This window comes from Momordica charantia (assembly GCF_013281855.1).
Source record: "Momordica charantia cultivar OHB3-1 chromosome 4 unlocalized genomic scaffold, Mcharantia_2.0 BLBB01000004.1, whole genome shotgun sequence".
Lineage (NCBI taxonomy): Eukaryota > Viridiplantae > Streptophyta > Magnoliopsida > Cucurbitales > Cucurbitaceae > Momordica > Momordica charantia.
The window spans coordinates 21353201-21372236 of NW_028275162.1; the positions used below are offsets into that span (position 1 = coordinate 21353201).

At 37.1% G+C, this 19036-nt stretch overlaps 2 protein-coding genes across 3 annotated transcripts; both read left to right on the plus strand.

Annotated features, from left to right (window-relative positions):
• Window positions 1–4375: 4375 nt before the first annotated feature.
• LOC148212011 (uncharacterized) lies at window positions 4376–5741 on the plus strand. The gene is made up of 2 exons (XM_088122989.1): window positions 4376–4756; window positions 4902–5741. Exons 1-2 carry the CDS (start codon window positions 4376–4378, stop codon window positions 5739–5741), a joined length of 1221 nt encoding a protein of 406 aa, XP_087979115.1.
• A 9305-nt stretch (window positions 5742–15046) lies between these two features.
• LOC111015645 (SNF7 family protein) lies at window positions 15047–18941 on the plus strand. Of its 2 annotated transcripts, XM_022290733.2 has the most exons (9): window positions 15047–15293; window positions 15396–15445; window positions 16157–16477; window positions 16571–16741; window positions 16926–17108; window positions 17436–17566; window positions 17900–18068; window positions 18274–18403; window positions 18487–18941. In XM_022290733.2, exons 3-9 carry the CDS (start codon window positions 16214–16216, stop codon window positions 18735–18737), a joined length of 1299 nt encoding a protein of 432 aa, XP_022146425.1. In that variant the 5' UTR covers window positions 15047–15293; window positions 15396–15445; window positions 16157–16213; the 3' UTR covers window positions 18738–18941. The 2 variants fall into 2 exon arrangements, with proteins under 2 accessions (XP_022146425.1, XP_087979460.1); XM_088123334.1 differs by having other exon boundaries at window positions 15047–15445.
• Window positions 18942–19036: the final 95 nt, after the last annotated feature.

Genomic DNA, 19036 nt, shown 5'->3' on the forward strand with positions numbered 1-19036 from the left:
AATTTACCAACACTTGTCTCTGATTAAGAGATCGGGAAAGACTTTCTTCACCTAAATGAAGAAGTAGTGGGGACTCAATAGGATTGTAGTTCTAATTTGTGTCAAAGGGAGGACACTTTCACCTCTTGTTGATTCATGAGTGTTGTTGACATCTACGACAGCGCCTCTTGAGCTGTCACCTGTTGTTGATTAAAGACTTTCAAGGAGATCATAAGTTTGAATTATCCAGTCAACTTGTTGTATTAAGATATATGTTACCAATAAAAAAGTAGAGATTCGAATCATCATTCTTACCTGTTAAATCAATTTAAAAACGATCTGATCATGTTCAGTAATATTAATTAATTATTTACAAAGATAAAATTATAGGGTCAACAAATTATAGTGTAAACCGTACTTAGATTTATTTATTTATATTATTTTTTTACGGTGGTTTTACGAATAAGATAGAAATGTAAGAAAAATATCAAAAGAGGAGAGAATTTCCTGTTTTATAATTAAAAAAATAATTGTTAAAATTTTAATGGTATATATTTTTTTCTACTAAACACCATTCAGATTCTAAGATTTTTTTTTTCTCCCCTCTTTCTCCCTCCCTGGTGACCACAGATTTAAGGTTTTTATTCTCTTTTAAATTGGAGATACCAAACAAATTAATGAGGCTGGCCAAGATGCTAAAGTAGGAAAGAAAAACTTTGGCTTTATCAATTTTTGGTTGTTTTCTTTCATCTTTTACCTTTTTATTGAATAAAGAATGTTAGGAATATTCTAACTAAATCGCTCAAATAGTTTATATCTTGAGGGCTAAAAATATATTTTTATCTAATATTTTGGGTGTTTTTTCTTTCAATTTAATTCTTATTATTTAAAAGATTTTCAATTTATTGTTGAATTTTGCTCTTCCATCAATGGGTGTTAAAATTGGCCTATGGTATTTTTTTTAGTTAAGTAATTGAAAACTAGACTTTTTAGATCGCAATAGCCAATTGATGCCTTATTTATTGAGTTGATTCATAAATTTATATAGTTGGTCGAAATTTAGAGAAAGAATTAAACTACCTATTTTAGTATATAATTGAAAATGTTAAAATATAAGGAAAAATTTTGAAACTTTTTAAATTATAGAGAAAAAAAAACACCTAGCATTAGAGACCAAAACGTATATTTACCTTATTTTAAAAAATTGGTTAAAATCTTTACATTGTCGCTAAACTTATAGATTTATTTCATTTTGAGGTTTGAACTTTTAAATTTTCTATTTAAGTCTATGAATTTTTAAAAAATAAATATTTTGATTCATATGACCTTTCAAAATGTCCGAGTTTAAAACAAAATTAACCATTTTGGTACTCTATTGCATAGCGACCTGATATCGGAACACTCAATACTCGATCCGTCTAATTTATATGACTCAAATATATGCTCACATCAACACATTAATATATATCCTCAAAGTTATTGTATCTATTTATTTAAAATAAAAATATTGGTAAGGACCAAAAGATTACTGCGTTATAGTTTAATGAACTAAAATATACCTTTTGAAAATATGAAAACTAAAATAAAATAAAAATGAAAGCTTAAATATTAAAATTTACACTTTGGAAGTCAAAAGAGACCAAAATATAATAATCCTGAAATTTAAAAGATGAAAGCTAAAATGTAATTTATCTCTATTTTTTTTATGTTTTATCCATTGAAATTTAAAAGATCAAAGCTAAAATGTAATTTATCTCTATTTTTTTTTATGTTTTATTCATTAAACTATGTTCCAATGAATAATTTTATATGACTTTTGGGGAGTAATGCTTGTAGATTAAAAAAAATTCCTTCTTCTACGAGTATTTATAAGAAAAACGCCAATGATGTGTTTTCTAAAAAATACTTTAAAATGATTTTAGAAATCTTAAATGTATTTTTAATTAGTTAAAATTATTTTCGTCATTCTAAAGTCTTGCCAAATTGTCCTTAGGCTATTTGCAAATTGCAACATACCCTTTTTCATTCAATAATTTAACAGCACTTGTACTCTTCCCCAGATAACTACATCTTTTTTTTTTTTTTTTTTTGCATTGATAACTACTTTTTTTTTAAATTTATTTTTTACTAAAAGACTTTTTCTAAGATAAGAGGAAAAAGTAGGAGGAAACTTTTGGAATTGAGTTGTGTGGTGTATTGTAAAGGAGTGCATTAGTGGGCCAAATGGAGAGATATTTATAAAAGTTCTAGAATTTAATACATAATTAATAAAACATGATAGTCTAACATTAAAATTTCTTAAACTAAACAAAATTCAAACAATTCTTCTCCAATTGTCTAAAAAGATTAAGAAAATATTTGTTATAGAACTCTTTAAGATATTTAATTAATTTTTAAAAGTTAAATTTCAGAATTCATCTTCTAATTAAAATTGTATTCTTATAAACTAATGAGAATGAAATGCATTATTGTAAAAGTGAAGAAAAGTCAATTGGAGCCGAATTCCTGAGAAATTGGGGTTTTTGACTCCACCAATAGTTCTTGGATAAATGAACCTCTTTCAAAAAAACCTAATTTTTGACCCCACCTCTACTTAATTTTGAACCCACCTTTAGTGAAAAGACAAATATACCCTTATTTATGATACATTAATTTCCCCATTAACTTCCACCCAACCATTTCACCAAACTTTTAACCTCATATTTTACTTATGTTTTGAGTTTGAAACAATCCAAAATTTTCACACCATCCAAACTCCTCACAGATCACTTTTTTTTTTTAAATCCGGGAAAGAAACATTGCCACGTGTTTGATCATTGTCCCCACACTATCTAAAATCGTTGTCCCCACATTTTCACATTTGAAGAGTTAGAGGTACGTTAACATAAAAATTTCTGAAATGATTTGAAATATTTTTCATTCATACATTTTCACTTGGCTTCTTGGAAAAAGAAAAAAAATGCAGTCGGTATCCCGGACCAAGTATTGTTCCGAGATTGAAGCTTCGAGATCCGGGATTGAATGTTCAATCCCGGATCGAAAGATGGTTCGGGAGTGAACCGGGATACATCCCAGACCAATCGAAGCACTGTGGTCCGGGATATGTCTCGGACCAAGACTGGTCCGGGACGGTCCGGGATGACATGTATTTTTTATTTTTTTACCACTTTTTTTTTGGACGATATTCTTATCTCACTTGATTTTATCTATTTGCAGGATGCCTCGTGTTTTCATAACATTTGGTGGAGAATGAAACGATAGTGAAAAAGATTACGTTGGTGGTCGCACAAGAGGATTGACAGTGGATAGTACAACCACGTACAGAGAATTTCTAGGTCACGTGTATAGATTGAGTAATATAAACCCCCTTCAGTTCGATATTATAATTAGACGCGTATATCATTTTAAAACTAAAGTTTGTGTAATGGAGATAACTGATGACGATGACCTGAATTTTTTTTTAACTGGTGAAGATGTTTCTGAATGGCCTATATACATATCTACTACGTCAAAGCAGGTACATGAGAATGAAACGTACATGCCTTCTTTCCCATATCATATAGGCCAAAACGTGTCCTCGAGTTGTATGCCCACAGCTTGTATTCCCCCATTCCAGAGACCCACAGATTCGGTACATTCATTTCCTTCCTCATCATCGATCCCCTCTTCTACCCAACAACCACACCCCTTTTACGGGCATTTAGGTCATGATATAGCAGGTTTGACACCATTGGAATCAGATGTTGTTCCATGTAACATAGGAGATGACAGGGTATGTGATTGGAATGTGCCGGGATTATTGAATGATAATCAAGATGAAAGTGATGAATCATATGACCCGTTGGGAGAGTCAGAAGAAAAATACTATGAAGCAGAATTTGTGAATGATGACTATGACGATGCACTTGATGAAGAGTCTGAGCCCGATGTGGAATAGGTACATGCTGAGATTCGTAGGGATGAAGCAGCGGTCCAACAAATGGGGTGTGATGGTCTCACTGGACAACCTAATGATGAGAAGATGCAACTCATAGTACAGTCTTCTGGAACAAATGATGTTAAGGAGGGCGAAGTATTTGATACGAAGAAGGAGTTGAGTTTGAGAATGCATTTAGTTGCAATGCGGCTGAATTTTCAGTTTAAAGTAAAAAAGTCGACACCGAAACTATATATACTACGCTGCGTTGATACTAGTTGCACCTGGAGACTTCGAGCTACAAAGCTGAGGGACTGCAATCTGTTCAAGATAAAAAAGTACTATAGCATCAATACATGCAACGGTGGAGTTGTGAAACAGGATCATAGGCAAGCCTAAAGTTGGGTGGTCGGACATCTTGTCCAAGCGAAGTTTATAGACGTCTCCCGCACGTATAAACCGAAAGACATAATACAAGACATGAGGAAGGAGTATGGTGTGAATTTAAGTTATGACAAAGCTTGGCGGTCCAGTGAAGAAGCACTTCGACTTATTAGAGGGGATCCAGCATCGTCATACGGTCTACTATCAGCTTATGGTGAAGCATTAAAAATCATGAACCCAGGTACTATTTTCGAATTGGAACTGAAAGATGGAAAATATTTCAAATATGTCTTTATGGCTTTGGGTCAATCGATTAGAGGGTTTCTGGCTTGTATTCGACCAGTGTTGGATGTCGACGGGGCCCATCTAAAAGGGAAGTTCAGAGGGGTATTGTTAACAGCTTCTGGTGCGGATGCGAATAACCAGATTTACCCTGTTGCATTTGCTATTGTCGACGGTGAGACTGTAGCATCATGGGTATGGTTTATGACTCAATTAAAAGGTGCGCTCGGCGTAGTGAACAATTTGGTTTTCATTTCTGATAGACATCACACAATTTGTAAGGCAATTGACAAGATATTTCCCACTGCATTTCATTGCTTTTGTATACTAACATATTAAGATGAACTTGTTAGCAAAATTTAAAGTCGATGCAAAGGCAGTCGAGGAACTATTTCTAAAAGCTGCGAAAGCATATCGAGAGTCTTATTTCAACTCAATCTGGGCTCAACTTGGTGTGTACCCTGGTGCGAGGGAGTATCTGGATGACATTGGAAAGGAGCGTTGGGCTCGTTGTTTCCAAACAGAATTGAGGTACACACAGATGACCAGTAATAATGCAGAGTCCGTGAATGCCCTCTTTAGACACGCGCGTAGGTTGCCAGTAACTGCGTTATTGGACCATATCAGAGGTCTGTTACAGACTTGGTTCTACGATCGACGAACGCTTGCCTCTTCCCGATCAACCACATTGTCCGACTATGCAGAAAATAAGCTTGCTGAATACTCGGACAATGCCAGGAGACACGTTGTAGTGAACATCGACCAGTTTCATGTCCAGGTACGTGATGGTAACCTTGACGGGATTGTTGATTTCAACTCTAGGACATGTAGTTGTCGGGAGTTTGATTATTTTAAAATTCCATGCTCTCATGCTATTGCTGGGGCGATGATGCGAAACATAAATCTGTACACTTTGTGTGACGAGGCACACACGACGAACTCCTGGGTAATGACTTATGCAGAACCAATATTTCCAATTGGCCACGTCTCAACGTGGAACAGTTCTCCAGATTTTGTCGATACACCGGTAGAAGCACCAGATATGGTTCCTAGAGTTGGCAGGAGGCGGACAGTTGGGATTCCTTCCACGGGCGAGGTGCGCGAAACACGTAAGTGCGGTCGGTGTGGTACATCGGGGCACATTCGCAAAACATGTAATGAACCCCTTAACACAGCGTGAATGTATGATGTATTGGTAACTTGTTGGTTTTTCATAAATTTGTATGGTAACTTGTACCCCAAGCAACCAACCATGCATGCATGCATTGGTAACCCTACGTGTTATATTATTATTATCATTATTAATGGGGAGATTGTATTTGAATGTGTCATTCATGTATGATGCTAGAATAATGAACCATGACATAGAAACAATATCGAAAATGCATAATATTAAAAAAATGGGACGACGCGCCCACATCTGTACAGCGTACTGACGCCTAAAATATACAATATTATCTTGGGTTAAAGTGTCCATATTTGACCCAGTGGCATCGTACTCGAAATACCGGACATAGAAAATCCCGCAATCAGTCACGCTACTCTGCTGTGGTACGCGAACCCGACGTACCCTCCACGGCACCACTGGCAAGTCGGGTCGAACTGAAAATATCCCGCCATGATGCAGCAGCGTAGGTAGGATTGTACACATGGGCTTCAACTCCTTCTCAAGTTCATCCAGTGGAGTGGCCGTTTGGAGTGAATCCCATACGGTTATGTCGCCCTGTACAAGGTCGATCCCGAGCATCACCCAGTGGTTCCCGCCTACGTTCATGGGGGTGTACACGATGTCTGCATCACTCCAGGGCACGTTGTGGTCCGACTGCCTACCGTGGACATATCGCCAGATTGTATTCTCCTCGCGCCAGGGGTAGTTGATCCTAGTGGACAATACACCCGGCTTCATGGCCGCATATGGACCGTCTGTCCGATTCAGCAGAGTCTGTATAGCAGTTAAAAAGTAATTCATTAGTTAAAGAATTGTTCAAAACAGCATTTATTAGTTCGAACCGGAAGAAGTAAAAAGTAATTACCGAAAGAAGTACGTCGCCTATCGCAAACTTCTTGCGACATAGATGGAGACACTTCTCCAACTTTTTCGCTGTAAACAGGACGAGACCATCAAGTACCTGTTACATTTAACCAATCCACATTGATGTAATCAAACATATTGACGAATATAGTACTACGAATATAGTAACATGTACTTACTTCGTCCTTCAATTCAACACTAGGGTCCAATAGATCGCGATACCATTCCTTCTTTTGGAAACCAGTTGCAGTGGACCGCAATCTCCCGTCCGTCTTCGGGTCATCCATCCATCTCTGGAACTTGTCGTCCAACTGCGGTGGAATGAGACATACTGGGTCGTATCTATCCACGGTGATCCCACGCTAACCGGTTGGTGTGTATATATCCTTCAGCTTCCAAGAGTAATGCCTCTTGCGTAGCCTACGCCCAGTTGGGGCCTGCTGAAGGTCATATTCATCCTGGTCAAGGTAAGGTTCAACCTAAAACACAATACACACGTGAGTTCGTGTAATGACAGCTGACAGCTAATATGTATATGTAATGACAGTTTACCTTAATGACTGCGTCCGGTGCCCAGTCCTTATAGGGACGCCTAACGCGTCGGCTGACGGGTCGCGTATCTGATGCAACGTCCGGCTCTTGCATTCCAACAGTGGCATCCTAATATACAACCAATATTAATCATATTGGTATATGGAAGCACAAACGTATACTAGCGTTATAGAAATAGGACTTACCTGAAACAAACCGACAGGACGATCGGGGTAAGCATCCGATGCATTGTCCCGCTCCGTTATCGTACCCTGGTCTTCAACCATAAACATCGGATCCTCATCCATACTCTTCAGATTATCGTCCATGGTCTGATACTCGTCAGTCTTAGGGACCGCTTCCGGCCTCCGGTCCTCGTCCATACTCTTCGGACCTCGTGTTGGGGCCTCATCAGGCCTTTGATCCGATGGATCATCATCATCGGGCCCACCCCCACGACCAAAATATTTGGTCGGATCAGGGAATTTACCCTGCACGAAAAGTACGGACCAATGAGCGTTATCTCGGACCCAACTAATCATAATTAATAACTAAGCATACCTAATGTTATATACATATAAAATGCGTACCTTCGACATTTTCTTAAGGTATCTCTGGATACCTTTTAGGGCGACCCCGAAGCCAGTCAGTGTGGCCTCGATAGCACCAACTCGGTCATCGAGCCTCTTCAACCTTCTACTGATCTTATTTTTGAATTTTTTCCGTTTCGACCTCTTCTGTAGGGCTTCGCTGTCATTTCCCCTGGGTCCAGCATCGTCTAATGCAGGACCCTGTAATGCAACATCGTCCAATGTCTCGGCCTCTTCTACCGGATCATCTATGATGTTTTTTCCTTTGTCCTTCACCCTTCTTTCCTCAGCACCCCTTTCCAAATCTGCAGGCGGGTTACGTACTGCAGCCGGGGCAGGTACAACAGTCGGGTCAGGTACTGCAGGCGGGTCAGGTACAGCCGGCGGGGCAGGTATAGCGCGGGCTTCCGTTGGACGCATGATACGGACCATGTGTTCTGCCTCAGCATTAGTCGAAACCAAATATTCCTTAACCTTGGACAGCAAAAAACTTATGATTAGACCCAAATGAAAAAATAAATTTGAATCGCACGAGGTCAAGATAATTACTTACCATCGTGTTATCGAACACATCTCTTAGCAGAGTAAGAAACCCACGAGAATAAGTGCACGACCACCTAAGGAGTCGAGGAATGGCGTCGTCGCTCAGGCTATGCGCAGACTCAACGTCGATATCGTCTCGTAAGCCGATACCTAGAATCCAGTGAAGTCAAATAAATAATGCATTTAAATAATATATACGATTATATAGTTGACTTAAAGCTTGCTAACCTGAAATGCATACGGAAACCCGTAGAGACTATAAGTCTCTTGGTGTGTGGGGTCATTTCTCGCCTTCTGTTGGTACGCCGGTAGTTTATCCTTCAGGGAATTCTTCAGGCTCCAAAGTGTTCTTTCGAAAATTAACGAACTCCAGTCGTGATTGCAGAACAGCTCTCACCTATCCACAACCCCTAAAAAGGTCGTATCTATAAACTGCTTCCTCTCCTTCCCCATTATGGCAAGCTCGACGAAGTAAACTATGCCAACCTTGACAGCATCCTCATCATCGTCAAAAACTGCCTCCATAAAAATCTTCTCTAACTCACTACACTTAACCCTGACACTATCCTTAAAGTAACGTGCTCGAAGTCGTCGGTCAGGAATATCGTTATCTACCCTAATCATCCTATGACTGAGGCAGGTGATTAGGTCAAACTCCCGCTTACCAAAGGAGACCCTTTTCCCAAACAGGTCGAAACTAATGATGTCCTGCCTAGGCTCTTCAACCTCTCTCAACAATAGATGATGTATTAATGGACCGTTAAAAACTACGTCCATGTCCAAAATGGGACCGAAACACGTTTGCCTAAACATGTCTAACTGGGTTGGGGTTAACCTACCCTTCAGCCTAGAAGTGGTTTTATCTACATGGGCAAGGTTAGTCAACATGGCCGGAAACCAGTCATCACGGTTTAGAATTACTCTCAAATCCATTATATGTCCTATACAAAGGTAAAAAAAAATTACATAAAGTAGCAAGGAAATTAAAAAAAACGTTCAGTGCAGACCAACTTAAAAAAAAAATTCGAAGTGTCTGCATTCTGCCTTCCATCCCAGACCGTATCCCGGACCATTTCGCCTCCGGGATGAAAGGCAGAAAATGGGGTTTCATTCTCTGCCTTTCATCCCGGAATGAAATGATCCGGGATAAGGTCCGGGATGGAAGGCAGAATGCATTATGTTGTGAAAGTCTTCCATCCCGGATCTTATCCTGGACCGTTTCGTTCCGGGATGAATGGGGTTTCATTTTCTGCCTTTCATCCCGGAGGTGAAATGGTTCGGGATAAGGTCCGGGATGGAAGACTTTCCAAACATAATGCATTCAACTTCCATCCCGGACCTTATCCCGGATCGTTTCATTCCGGGATGAAAGGCAGAGAATGAAACCCCATTTTCTGCCTTTCATCCCGGAGGCGAAATGGTCCGGGTGGTCTGGGATGGAAGCTTATGCAGCCAGTTCGAATTCGATCCCGGATTCAATCTCGTATTCTATCCCGAACCAAAATCATCCGGGATTGAATACGGGATTGAATCAAAGATTGATTTTTTCCCCAAATTTCTCAGTCCTGCAAGCACAACATGAAAATGACCATAGATCTACATGGCTGCTTCAGATAGAGCCGATAATGAAATCAGAACAACAAACGTTTCTAAAAATTTTGTTATAATCTACCCGACCACTAACCTTGCGATCGATGACTTCGTAGGGCGAAACAATGAAAGAGAAACGTCCGAGATAACTTCGTAAGGTCCGGGATGGATGAATCGTCCAACGTCCTTTGTCCGAGATAACGTTCGAGATGAGTTTTAGGATTTTAGGACAAATGAAACGTTCGAGAAAGGGTGATAATTTTCGTTGGGCCAGGAAACGTCCGAGATGGGGTTTAGGATTTTACTTATTTACTTGGAGGGAGTTCCCTTCATTTTTAAACATGAGGGTACTATGGTAAATTGGCTTGGGGAGAGGTTCAAAATTAAGTAGAGGTGGGGTCAAAAATTAGGTTTTTTTGAAAGGGGTTCATTTATCCAATTTGAACTATTGGTGGGGTCAAAAACCCCAATTTCCCGGAATTCCTCCCCTCTACTCTAAATTGATTGACACGATATGAAATTAATTAAATTAAGGTGGTGTAGAAAACTATTTAATTAGGAAATACTTAAAAGTAATTCTTTTTTAATACGAAGTTTGAATCTCATTTTCATATTTGAAACTTTCATAATTTGATTTTTAAATGACTAAAATCTCTATTCTTTTAGTCTATGAATTTTAAAAATAATCACTTTCATCTTAAACTTTTAAATTTTTTTAAAAGTAATCATTTTGATTATTAAAATTACTTTTTAGTCTAAATTCACTTCCTTAATACTGGTCTCAAATAATTTATGTGGTTGTAATACATGTCCATGTTAGCACACTAATACATATATTTTAAGCAATATGAACTTAACTCAATAATAATAAGTGCATGTCTTCGACCAAGATCATAAATTTAAATTTCCCATCCCACTTGTTGTACTAAAAAAAATTAAAGTCATATTCAAACTTAGCTTCTCTAATACCATTGGTAGATTGTGCTTCTTGCAATTCATGTGGGGTTAAACTTGCACAACAAACGAATTGGCATCCCATACAAATTTTCTTATTACTCTCATGTGATTAATCTTATGTGTGGAAGTTGCTTATGGAGGATATTATTTGGGTGTTAGATATCAATCATCTGGCTTCTCGTTTCGATCTTATCTCTTTTGAGCCCATCAGTAGGCAAATAATAGAGTGACCGATTTCCTCACAAAAAAAGTTTGCCAATATTTTGTCTTCGTTTCTACGGTTGGACTCTTTTCCCTCTTGATTATCTGTCATGTTTGTAGATGAAAGACTCATCGATGTAGCCATTTTGACAATGTTTCTTTTATTATTTAATTGAAGTGATTTTTATGTAAAAAAAATAAATAAAAATAACTTTAGCTTCTCACATTTGAGGCAAATACATGTGACTTTCTCTCTAGTTTAGAAGTTTGTAAATTAATTAGATTTACAATTGGCTCTATATGAAGCCTCCCTTTACTAAATGAAAGTTTGCTATTGTGTAATATTAGTTACTCCCGAACATTGTTCTTTTGAAGTTAAGGAACTAAAATAGACATTTTGAAAGTTCAAGGATGATTGTTCTTTTGAAGTTAAAGGACTAGAATAGACCGTTTGCAAATTAAATGACTAAAATGAAATAAAGTAAAAATTTTAGAGACTAAAATAGATATTTTGAAAATCACAGTATAATAATTCTCCTGAAAATTCAATTAGAACTTTTACTCTAATGAACTTAATTAGTTGGTGCAATGTGGAAGTTTATGGTGTCCAACAAAATATAAAATTCAAATATTTAGTGATGCACTCTTTGAAAAAATTATTTAATTAATGCAAAAGCAAATTTGGTCCAGAACATGTAGGGATTGCTCTTATTTTAGAGTTAAATAATTTGCACATAGATTAATGGTTGTCAATGGTATAAGAGTGGAAGTTTTGTGAAAACTTTGGATCAAATGGCTCAAATATCCAATAAAAAGTAATGCTTGTTTAGGTCACCAAATAAATATATATGTGGTTGAATTTTTCTTTCATTTGCCAATATGAAATTATGGGTTATGATGAGGTATTTCCAATTAAAAAAGAAAAAAAAAACCCTAAGAGTGTGTCAAGCATGCTCTTGGGAAAAAAAAATTATTAAAAGCATTCTCAAACAAAATGCTATCATGGAAAGTACCTCAATACTTTTGATTAAAAAAAAGAAACGTATTTAATACTTTTTTTTTGTTTGGTTGTAGCTTTTTGGGAGTGCTTTAGAAGTAATCTTTTAACAAATAATATAATGTGTACTTAAGGAAGAAATTAGTAAGAAAAATGTAAAAATGTTAGAGAACAAGGAATGATTTGTATAAGAAAGCGTATGATGGGAAGTTAGTGAGAGAAAATAGAGACGAGTGAGAAAATGAGCATAGCGAGAGAAGGTAGTGAGAGAATAGAACCGATCTTAAAAATATTGATTAAGGTTATGGGTGAGCAAAGTACTACCAAAATCTGATATGATCCATTAAAACTTACTTAATTGATGTTTAGTTGGTTTGGTAAAAAAACCGACCACCAATCATTACAAAAAATAAAATCAATACCTTACTAAAAAGTAGTGTAGAGTATGTATACAACATAGTACTAAAAAAAAAATTATATAGCATAAAACTTGAATTTAATGTTATTTTTCTTTTAGATTTATAATCAATGAACATGCATGGATGATGACTGCATTCATAGACTCTGCAATATTAAATGTCATTTGGTCGTATCTCAAACCTGGTTGAAATGCACGAATCCATTTTTCAAAACCGATTCCTTCAAGTACCTTTGGACCTTTGGAAATCCTGCTAGTTGGGAAAAATAGTACCTAAACTCTGACTTCTGGCATTCCTTTGCTGCTAATATGAACATTTTTTGAATGACATCGTCCTTGAATTTGTCCTTCAGGTTCGTGGACAAGTGCTGCATGCATATTCCGTGAGCCGCTTGAGGAAAGACCTGCCTAACAGATTTTGTAATGGAAACATGTCGATTAGATACGAATAATAGCCTATGAACCTCTCCAATACAATGCCTGACCATATTCAGAAACCAAGTCCAGGATTGATCACTCTCCCGATCGACAATTCCAAACGTAATGTTCACCCCATAGTTTTTTCGCATGTCGTTAATAATGTCCTTAGGTTTGTACTGACGGCTTACATCATCGAGATTGAACTTTAATAACTGACCAACCACCCAACTTCGAGCTTGCCTGTGGTCATGATTCAGTATCTCACGTTTGCACTTGTGAACATCAGTAAACATCGAAATGATGAATGAATCACCACCTCGGATACTCTTCACACGCAAACCTCATTTGCAACCTTATTCAGTACATCAAACGGTGTACAATGTCTTCGTTGATTTTTTAACCTTAAATTCAAAATTAAGCTTCATAGTTAACACAGACAGCTTGAAGCGTAGTTCTTCATTTGAATGGAAAATACCCTTAACAGCAAGTTTACCTACATAGTCTACCTCATTGCCAGTTATGATATTCTGCATCGGACGTGAAACTACTCCTTCAACTGTTTGGCAAGGTGCATTCCCACTCACTGTATGCGACTCATGAATAGGTTGACTTTCATTCTCATAATGGTCTTCATATACGTCCTCGTCCCCATTGTCATACCCATTCCCACCATCGTTCTCAATCTCTGCTTTACTATCCTCGTCCTCAACCCCATACTCAGTATGATATTCATCATAATCAGACTCATCATTGTTCTGAAGCTCGTACTAAACCTCATTCTCGTACAATTGACCATAATATGGAGATTCGTCGTCGCCTAGGTTACATGGGACAACATTATTGGTCAATGGTGTAATCTGTGTGACAAATGAGGGGGGACAGACATCCTTTAAATGAGAGTGAATAGAAATAGAAGGGCCGAAACATTGATCATTCTGTCCTGGGTAGTATGGGAATGAAGATGATATATGGGTTTCCAAAAAAATATTTTCTCTGTTGCTCTCGTTACCATATGATGCTTTAGGTACGATGATTACAAGGGTACTTGTGATGAATCGGGAGGATTATTCAAATAGAATCTCAAACTGGTATCATCAAATATCAGATAATTCGGGACTTCGTACTGAAAATCAAATTTATATACACACAGTATAACAAGATCAAATTGGTCAGGATCAATTCTAGTAAGCATGTGCAAAGCACTTACTAGGTTGACATATGTTATTGTTACATCAACATCTAGCCTACCCGTAACACCACCTTCGTACATCTTACCAACATCGTTCCACTTGTCATCGTAGATCACAAATAGTCGATGCATTCTGCATGGATAATAATAAAACACACAAGTAATTAGTAATCAAAGTTGCACACCACGGCTGTGATAGTTTAAGACACGCTCGAGAATATATAAGTATACAACCACGACCGTGGGAACCTACAACCATGACCGAAAATTAAACAACAACGAACCACGACCGTGAGACAATGAAAGAGTGTCTGTGTACAACCACGATCGAGGGAACCTACAACCATGATCGGGAATCAAACAAATAGAGACCACGACTGTGAGACGAAGAAACGCGACCGAGTTTCATTGATTTAGGGAACTTTTGACCGACAAAAATATGCATCAAAAGTTCAGACATTACATTCACTTTGGACTCCAACTATATACATCATATTCTGAATGAATCAAAAACAATATTATGAACAAATAAAAAACTAACTTTGTTCAAGATGTCAAAGATGAACAAATGACTTCCTTTAAGGTTCAAGATGTGGAAAATGTTGGAAAAAATATGGGAGTTTTTGAAAAAAACGTGAAAGATGTGCATGAGGACAATAAAGACTGAAACAAACTTTTATTCTCTGCAATCAGTACGAATGTGTGGGTATATATTAAATGATAGTACAAAAATTTGGTGGGGAATTAATAAGTTGGTGGTACTTTAATAACTTCACGGCCGTAAATCAAATCCAACTCGTCTAAGGTTTTAATTATACCAAGGTACGTGATTTGAACTATTTCCGTGCAAGATCCATGGAAGTTTAATTAATTCAGGGCTATATTCGTCATTACATCCCTCCTGAAAGGTCAGAAAAGTTAAAATTGGGTTAGAAAACTCAATTTTTCTAATTTAGGTTATTTGAGAAGCGAAAACATTTTTAGATCATCAATTTCCGATGTTATATTTTAGAGGTGGAAAAAGGAAAAGGGAAAAAAAGAGGGTAAAAGACGAAAGAGAAGGAGCATCCCCCCTTTTGGTTTGGGTTCTTAAAAAAATTGAATGTAACAAGCTTTGGGGAATCCCTCTTTTGATTGATTACTACTAAATCCTCAATATTACTGCAATTTCGCTTCATTTGTGTTCGACGAGGTTTTAGGAACGAAGTTTTTGGCATTTGGTTGATTGCTATTTCATTCCGTCAACGCTATCATCTTACCTTCTGTAATCGGCCCATCGATTCCTTTAAAAATACATATCTGTTCATGCTTTTAGTTCATTTCCATTTTCCAGTCTTACAAGTGCAGCGTGTTTGATTTCGAGCAGTTTGTAGCGAGAAGAAGAGGGCTATAGTTCCTCCAATTGAAAAAGATTAGGTAATTTTGCTTTATATCGGCATAATAGTTCGTTCCTTCAATTTATCTATTTTTTGATTGTGCTATCACATTTTTACTTGATGAAATTTGAACTTTGATCGAGCATGCCAGTTTTTCTAGTGGTTTTCTCTCAGCCCCTGGTTAAAAATAGACTAATAGAAGATCAAATTTGTGCTCACTTATTATGAGTTTGAATTGAATTCTTGTATTGTCACTTCCTTACTTCATTACTGTTTTTATGCAATGGTCTTCATGTCAGATGCGTGCTAATATCTATGTTAAAAAATGTACATTTTGTGTTCCATGAACCATTGGCATGGCTTAGTAGTTTCTTTTTTCCGTGGGGGAAAGCTAGGCTTTTTAAAGTTGATTTGAATCTTCTATATGCCTTTTCTGTTAGGAATAAACTTAGACCATTAAGTGGAGGATAAATTTTCTTAATGTTAAGGACTTTTTGCTCTCTCTCTCGTTTACTGGTTTTATGATTTTCCAGAGAGTTCTCTGTACAGTCCTCAACGACTCTCTTAAAACTCTCTCTGCTGAAATTCATAATTTAAGATCTTTTGTTAGAAGGTCCCTGGATGTTTTATGGACTAATAGCTTGGTTATGATTTTTCTAGCATGAAACTACAACTTGAAATCACTTGAAAACATGGAAAGGAAGTGTCCAGTATTAAAATACATGTTTTTGCTAACTCAAGATTTACACAGTTGGATTGGACTGAAGGTAAGGAGCACCTCAAAACATAGGTGTAAAAAGCAAACAAAATGGAAAAGGAATTGAAGGGGTCACACGTAAGAGAGTTCATCAAGGACAAAGTCACTGACTGGGATGATGAAGTGGTGACTACAGCTCGATTCAAGGCATTCAGTGGGCAAAAATCTGATTGGGAACCCAGATACCTATTTTGGAGGGATTTGATCCTCACAATTGCCCATAAATTCAACTTCATATTCATCAAACCTATTGAGATAAGGAATCAGTGGTTTTCTCAAGGAGGGTTGGCTCCACTGTGTCTTGACCATGTCCTGGTATTGCTTCCAAATAAGATTATTATTCTTTTATTTATAATTTATTGAACTGTGTTGTTGTTCTCTCCTATAATAATTCACCATTCTATTCAGCATCAAATGTATATCGATGGTGACATTATAATACAAAGTGACATGCTAGACCCGAGGAGTGGCCAACTTTCTCACTTATTTAAAAAACTAAGCAATTTGATGGGTACATCCAAAAAGAACCCCAACGATTTGCTTCGTGATGAATATGTAGTTCTTGCCTCTGTATTAAAGGTATATGCTTTTAATCTCCTCTCACTCTTGCTCGAATCCTCTTCAGGTTCTATACTTTTTCCTTCTCTTTAGAAACTTGCCTTTTTGAGATCTCCTTTTGAATTTACTTCCACGTTCATTTTAATTTTTCACGACTCTTGGTTTTTGCTTCTATAACTTTAATATGAGATGTTTCCCTGCCAAGGATAGAGCAGCTGAGGTTGTCAAGTGTTTGTCTCATAGTAACTGGACCTCTTCCTGCATTATTACAATGATGAAGTTCCAGAACATCTGTGGAGGACCTGATGAAGCGACTGCCATCTTAAGTTACTTGTTTGGATGTGGTAAAGCAAGGTATCTCTCTAGGGAAAAAGAGGAATTTTTAGAGGTATGCCATTCTTTCCTTTTTCCGCATTTCATTCTTCATATAAGTACATTCTTGTTTTATTTTTAAAAATATGAAAGGGGTAGTGAAGCTGCTTTGATTCTTAAGAAAGGCAGTGCAGCCTGCCGAAGGCTGAACTTTACCGGAGAATTGGTTAGAAAGTAAGAAATGAGTAGTGTAAATTAAACTCCATCATATAGTAAAGAATGTAACATGATAGAATCCTTACCTACTAAGTTTTTTAAATTCCATCAATGTCTTTAGTCTGTCAGTGAGTTATCACCTCCATAACTCTCTTTTGATTTTTCCATTCCCCCTTATAATAATCAGGGTGTGAAGGTTTCTCTCTCAGCAGCTACAGTTCCTAGTATCACTACTCTCGACTGTGACATTTTGCACTTAATTTGGACAACAGAAAAGCTTCAGCAACAACTTGATGTGATTGACCAGCGCTATAATGTGTAATTATTTATGGCTCTTAACACAGTTTATAAATTGTACTTGTTCGAGGCATAGCTGCAAACAACTTGATAAGAAGTCTCTAGTAGCTTCATGATAAGATAGGGGGTGAAAACACTCCAGCTATTCTGTGTCAATAGTGTTTGGGGTTCAGTTTCATCATCTACTACAATAATGTTTGTTTGGAATGGCCAGGACAACAACTTCTGGTTGTTAAAATGGAAGGCTTAATTGAAGTTTTTAATGTTTTAGACTAGGACGGGTGGAACAACTATTCATATAATGCTCTCCTTGTAATATGCTTGTGAAGTCTGTCTGCCAATTTTTCATTGCAGGTCGAGGCAATCTGCATTAGCTTCTTTAAAGTCTGGAAACAAAAAAACTGCATTGAAACATGCAAGAGAGTTAAAGATCAGTACAGAAAGTCGAGAAAAAGTTGCATCTCTCTTAAACAGAGTGGAGGAAGTCCTAAATGCTATTGCAGATGCCGAGTCAACAAAAACGGTAGTTTACTATTAGTTTTCTCCTGTAATTAGTGGAAGGTGCCTGTATCTTTGTCTTGCTAACAATGACAGAGTTGGCTAACTTTTAGCATAAAATCATTTTTTAAACAAATACAGATCGTGAGCGACCAACAAATTATTCTGGTTTTGGTATTGACTTAGAACTTGATGCCTTAATGTTTACTAGTATCACACCCTGCTGGCAGGTTTCTGAAGCTATTCAAATTGGTGCTCGAGTAATGAAAGAACACGAGGTTAGTTGGGAGGAACTCCAGCATAGTATGCAGGAACTAGAAGACAGCATTGATTTACATAAGCAAGTTGCAAGTGCTATAGGTACTTCTATTATGGATTTTTTCCCAGTTTCTTGCCTTGAACTTTTCTTTCATTATAAGTGAATGCGGCTCTGGGTGTCATAGATTCAGCTCCATCTGGCTCGATTCTGGAAGACGAAGATATTGAGGAGGAGTTTCGAAAGTTTGAGTTGGAAGTTACAGGCCAAAACATCGACGTGCCAACACCCAATTCTGGGGCTTCAGTTTCTGATGATTTGTTGAGCATTGCCTTATCAAATCTAAAACTTGTGGAGGATACAGGTAAGGAGACAACAGTGAACCAGAATTCAAACTCTAACAGCAAGTCGAAAATAATGGAGCTTGGCATTTCTTAATTCTTAGGTGTAGTATATTGTGTATTGATAATGTCAGCCAAATATGTACACCTGCTTTTTCCGATTGCCCTCTTTTGTACTGTGTCGTCAAATGCCATTGAAAATTTGTATAAATTATCACTACAAAATAGAGTTAGCTGCATGGTATACCATTAAATTTGAATCCTCAGAATCAATTAAAGCCTGCGTGGTAATGTTTCGTAATATTTTTGGGTATGTTTTATATTGTTTCTTGCTTCTCGTTTTTTATTTTATTAAGAAATTTTTAGTACTTTACCATTATTTATGTTTTTTGTTTT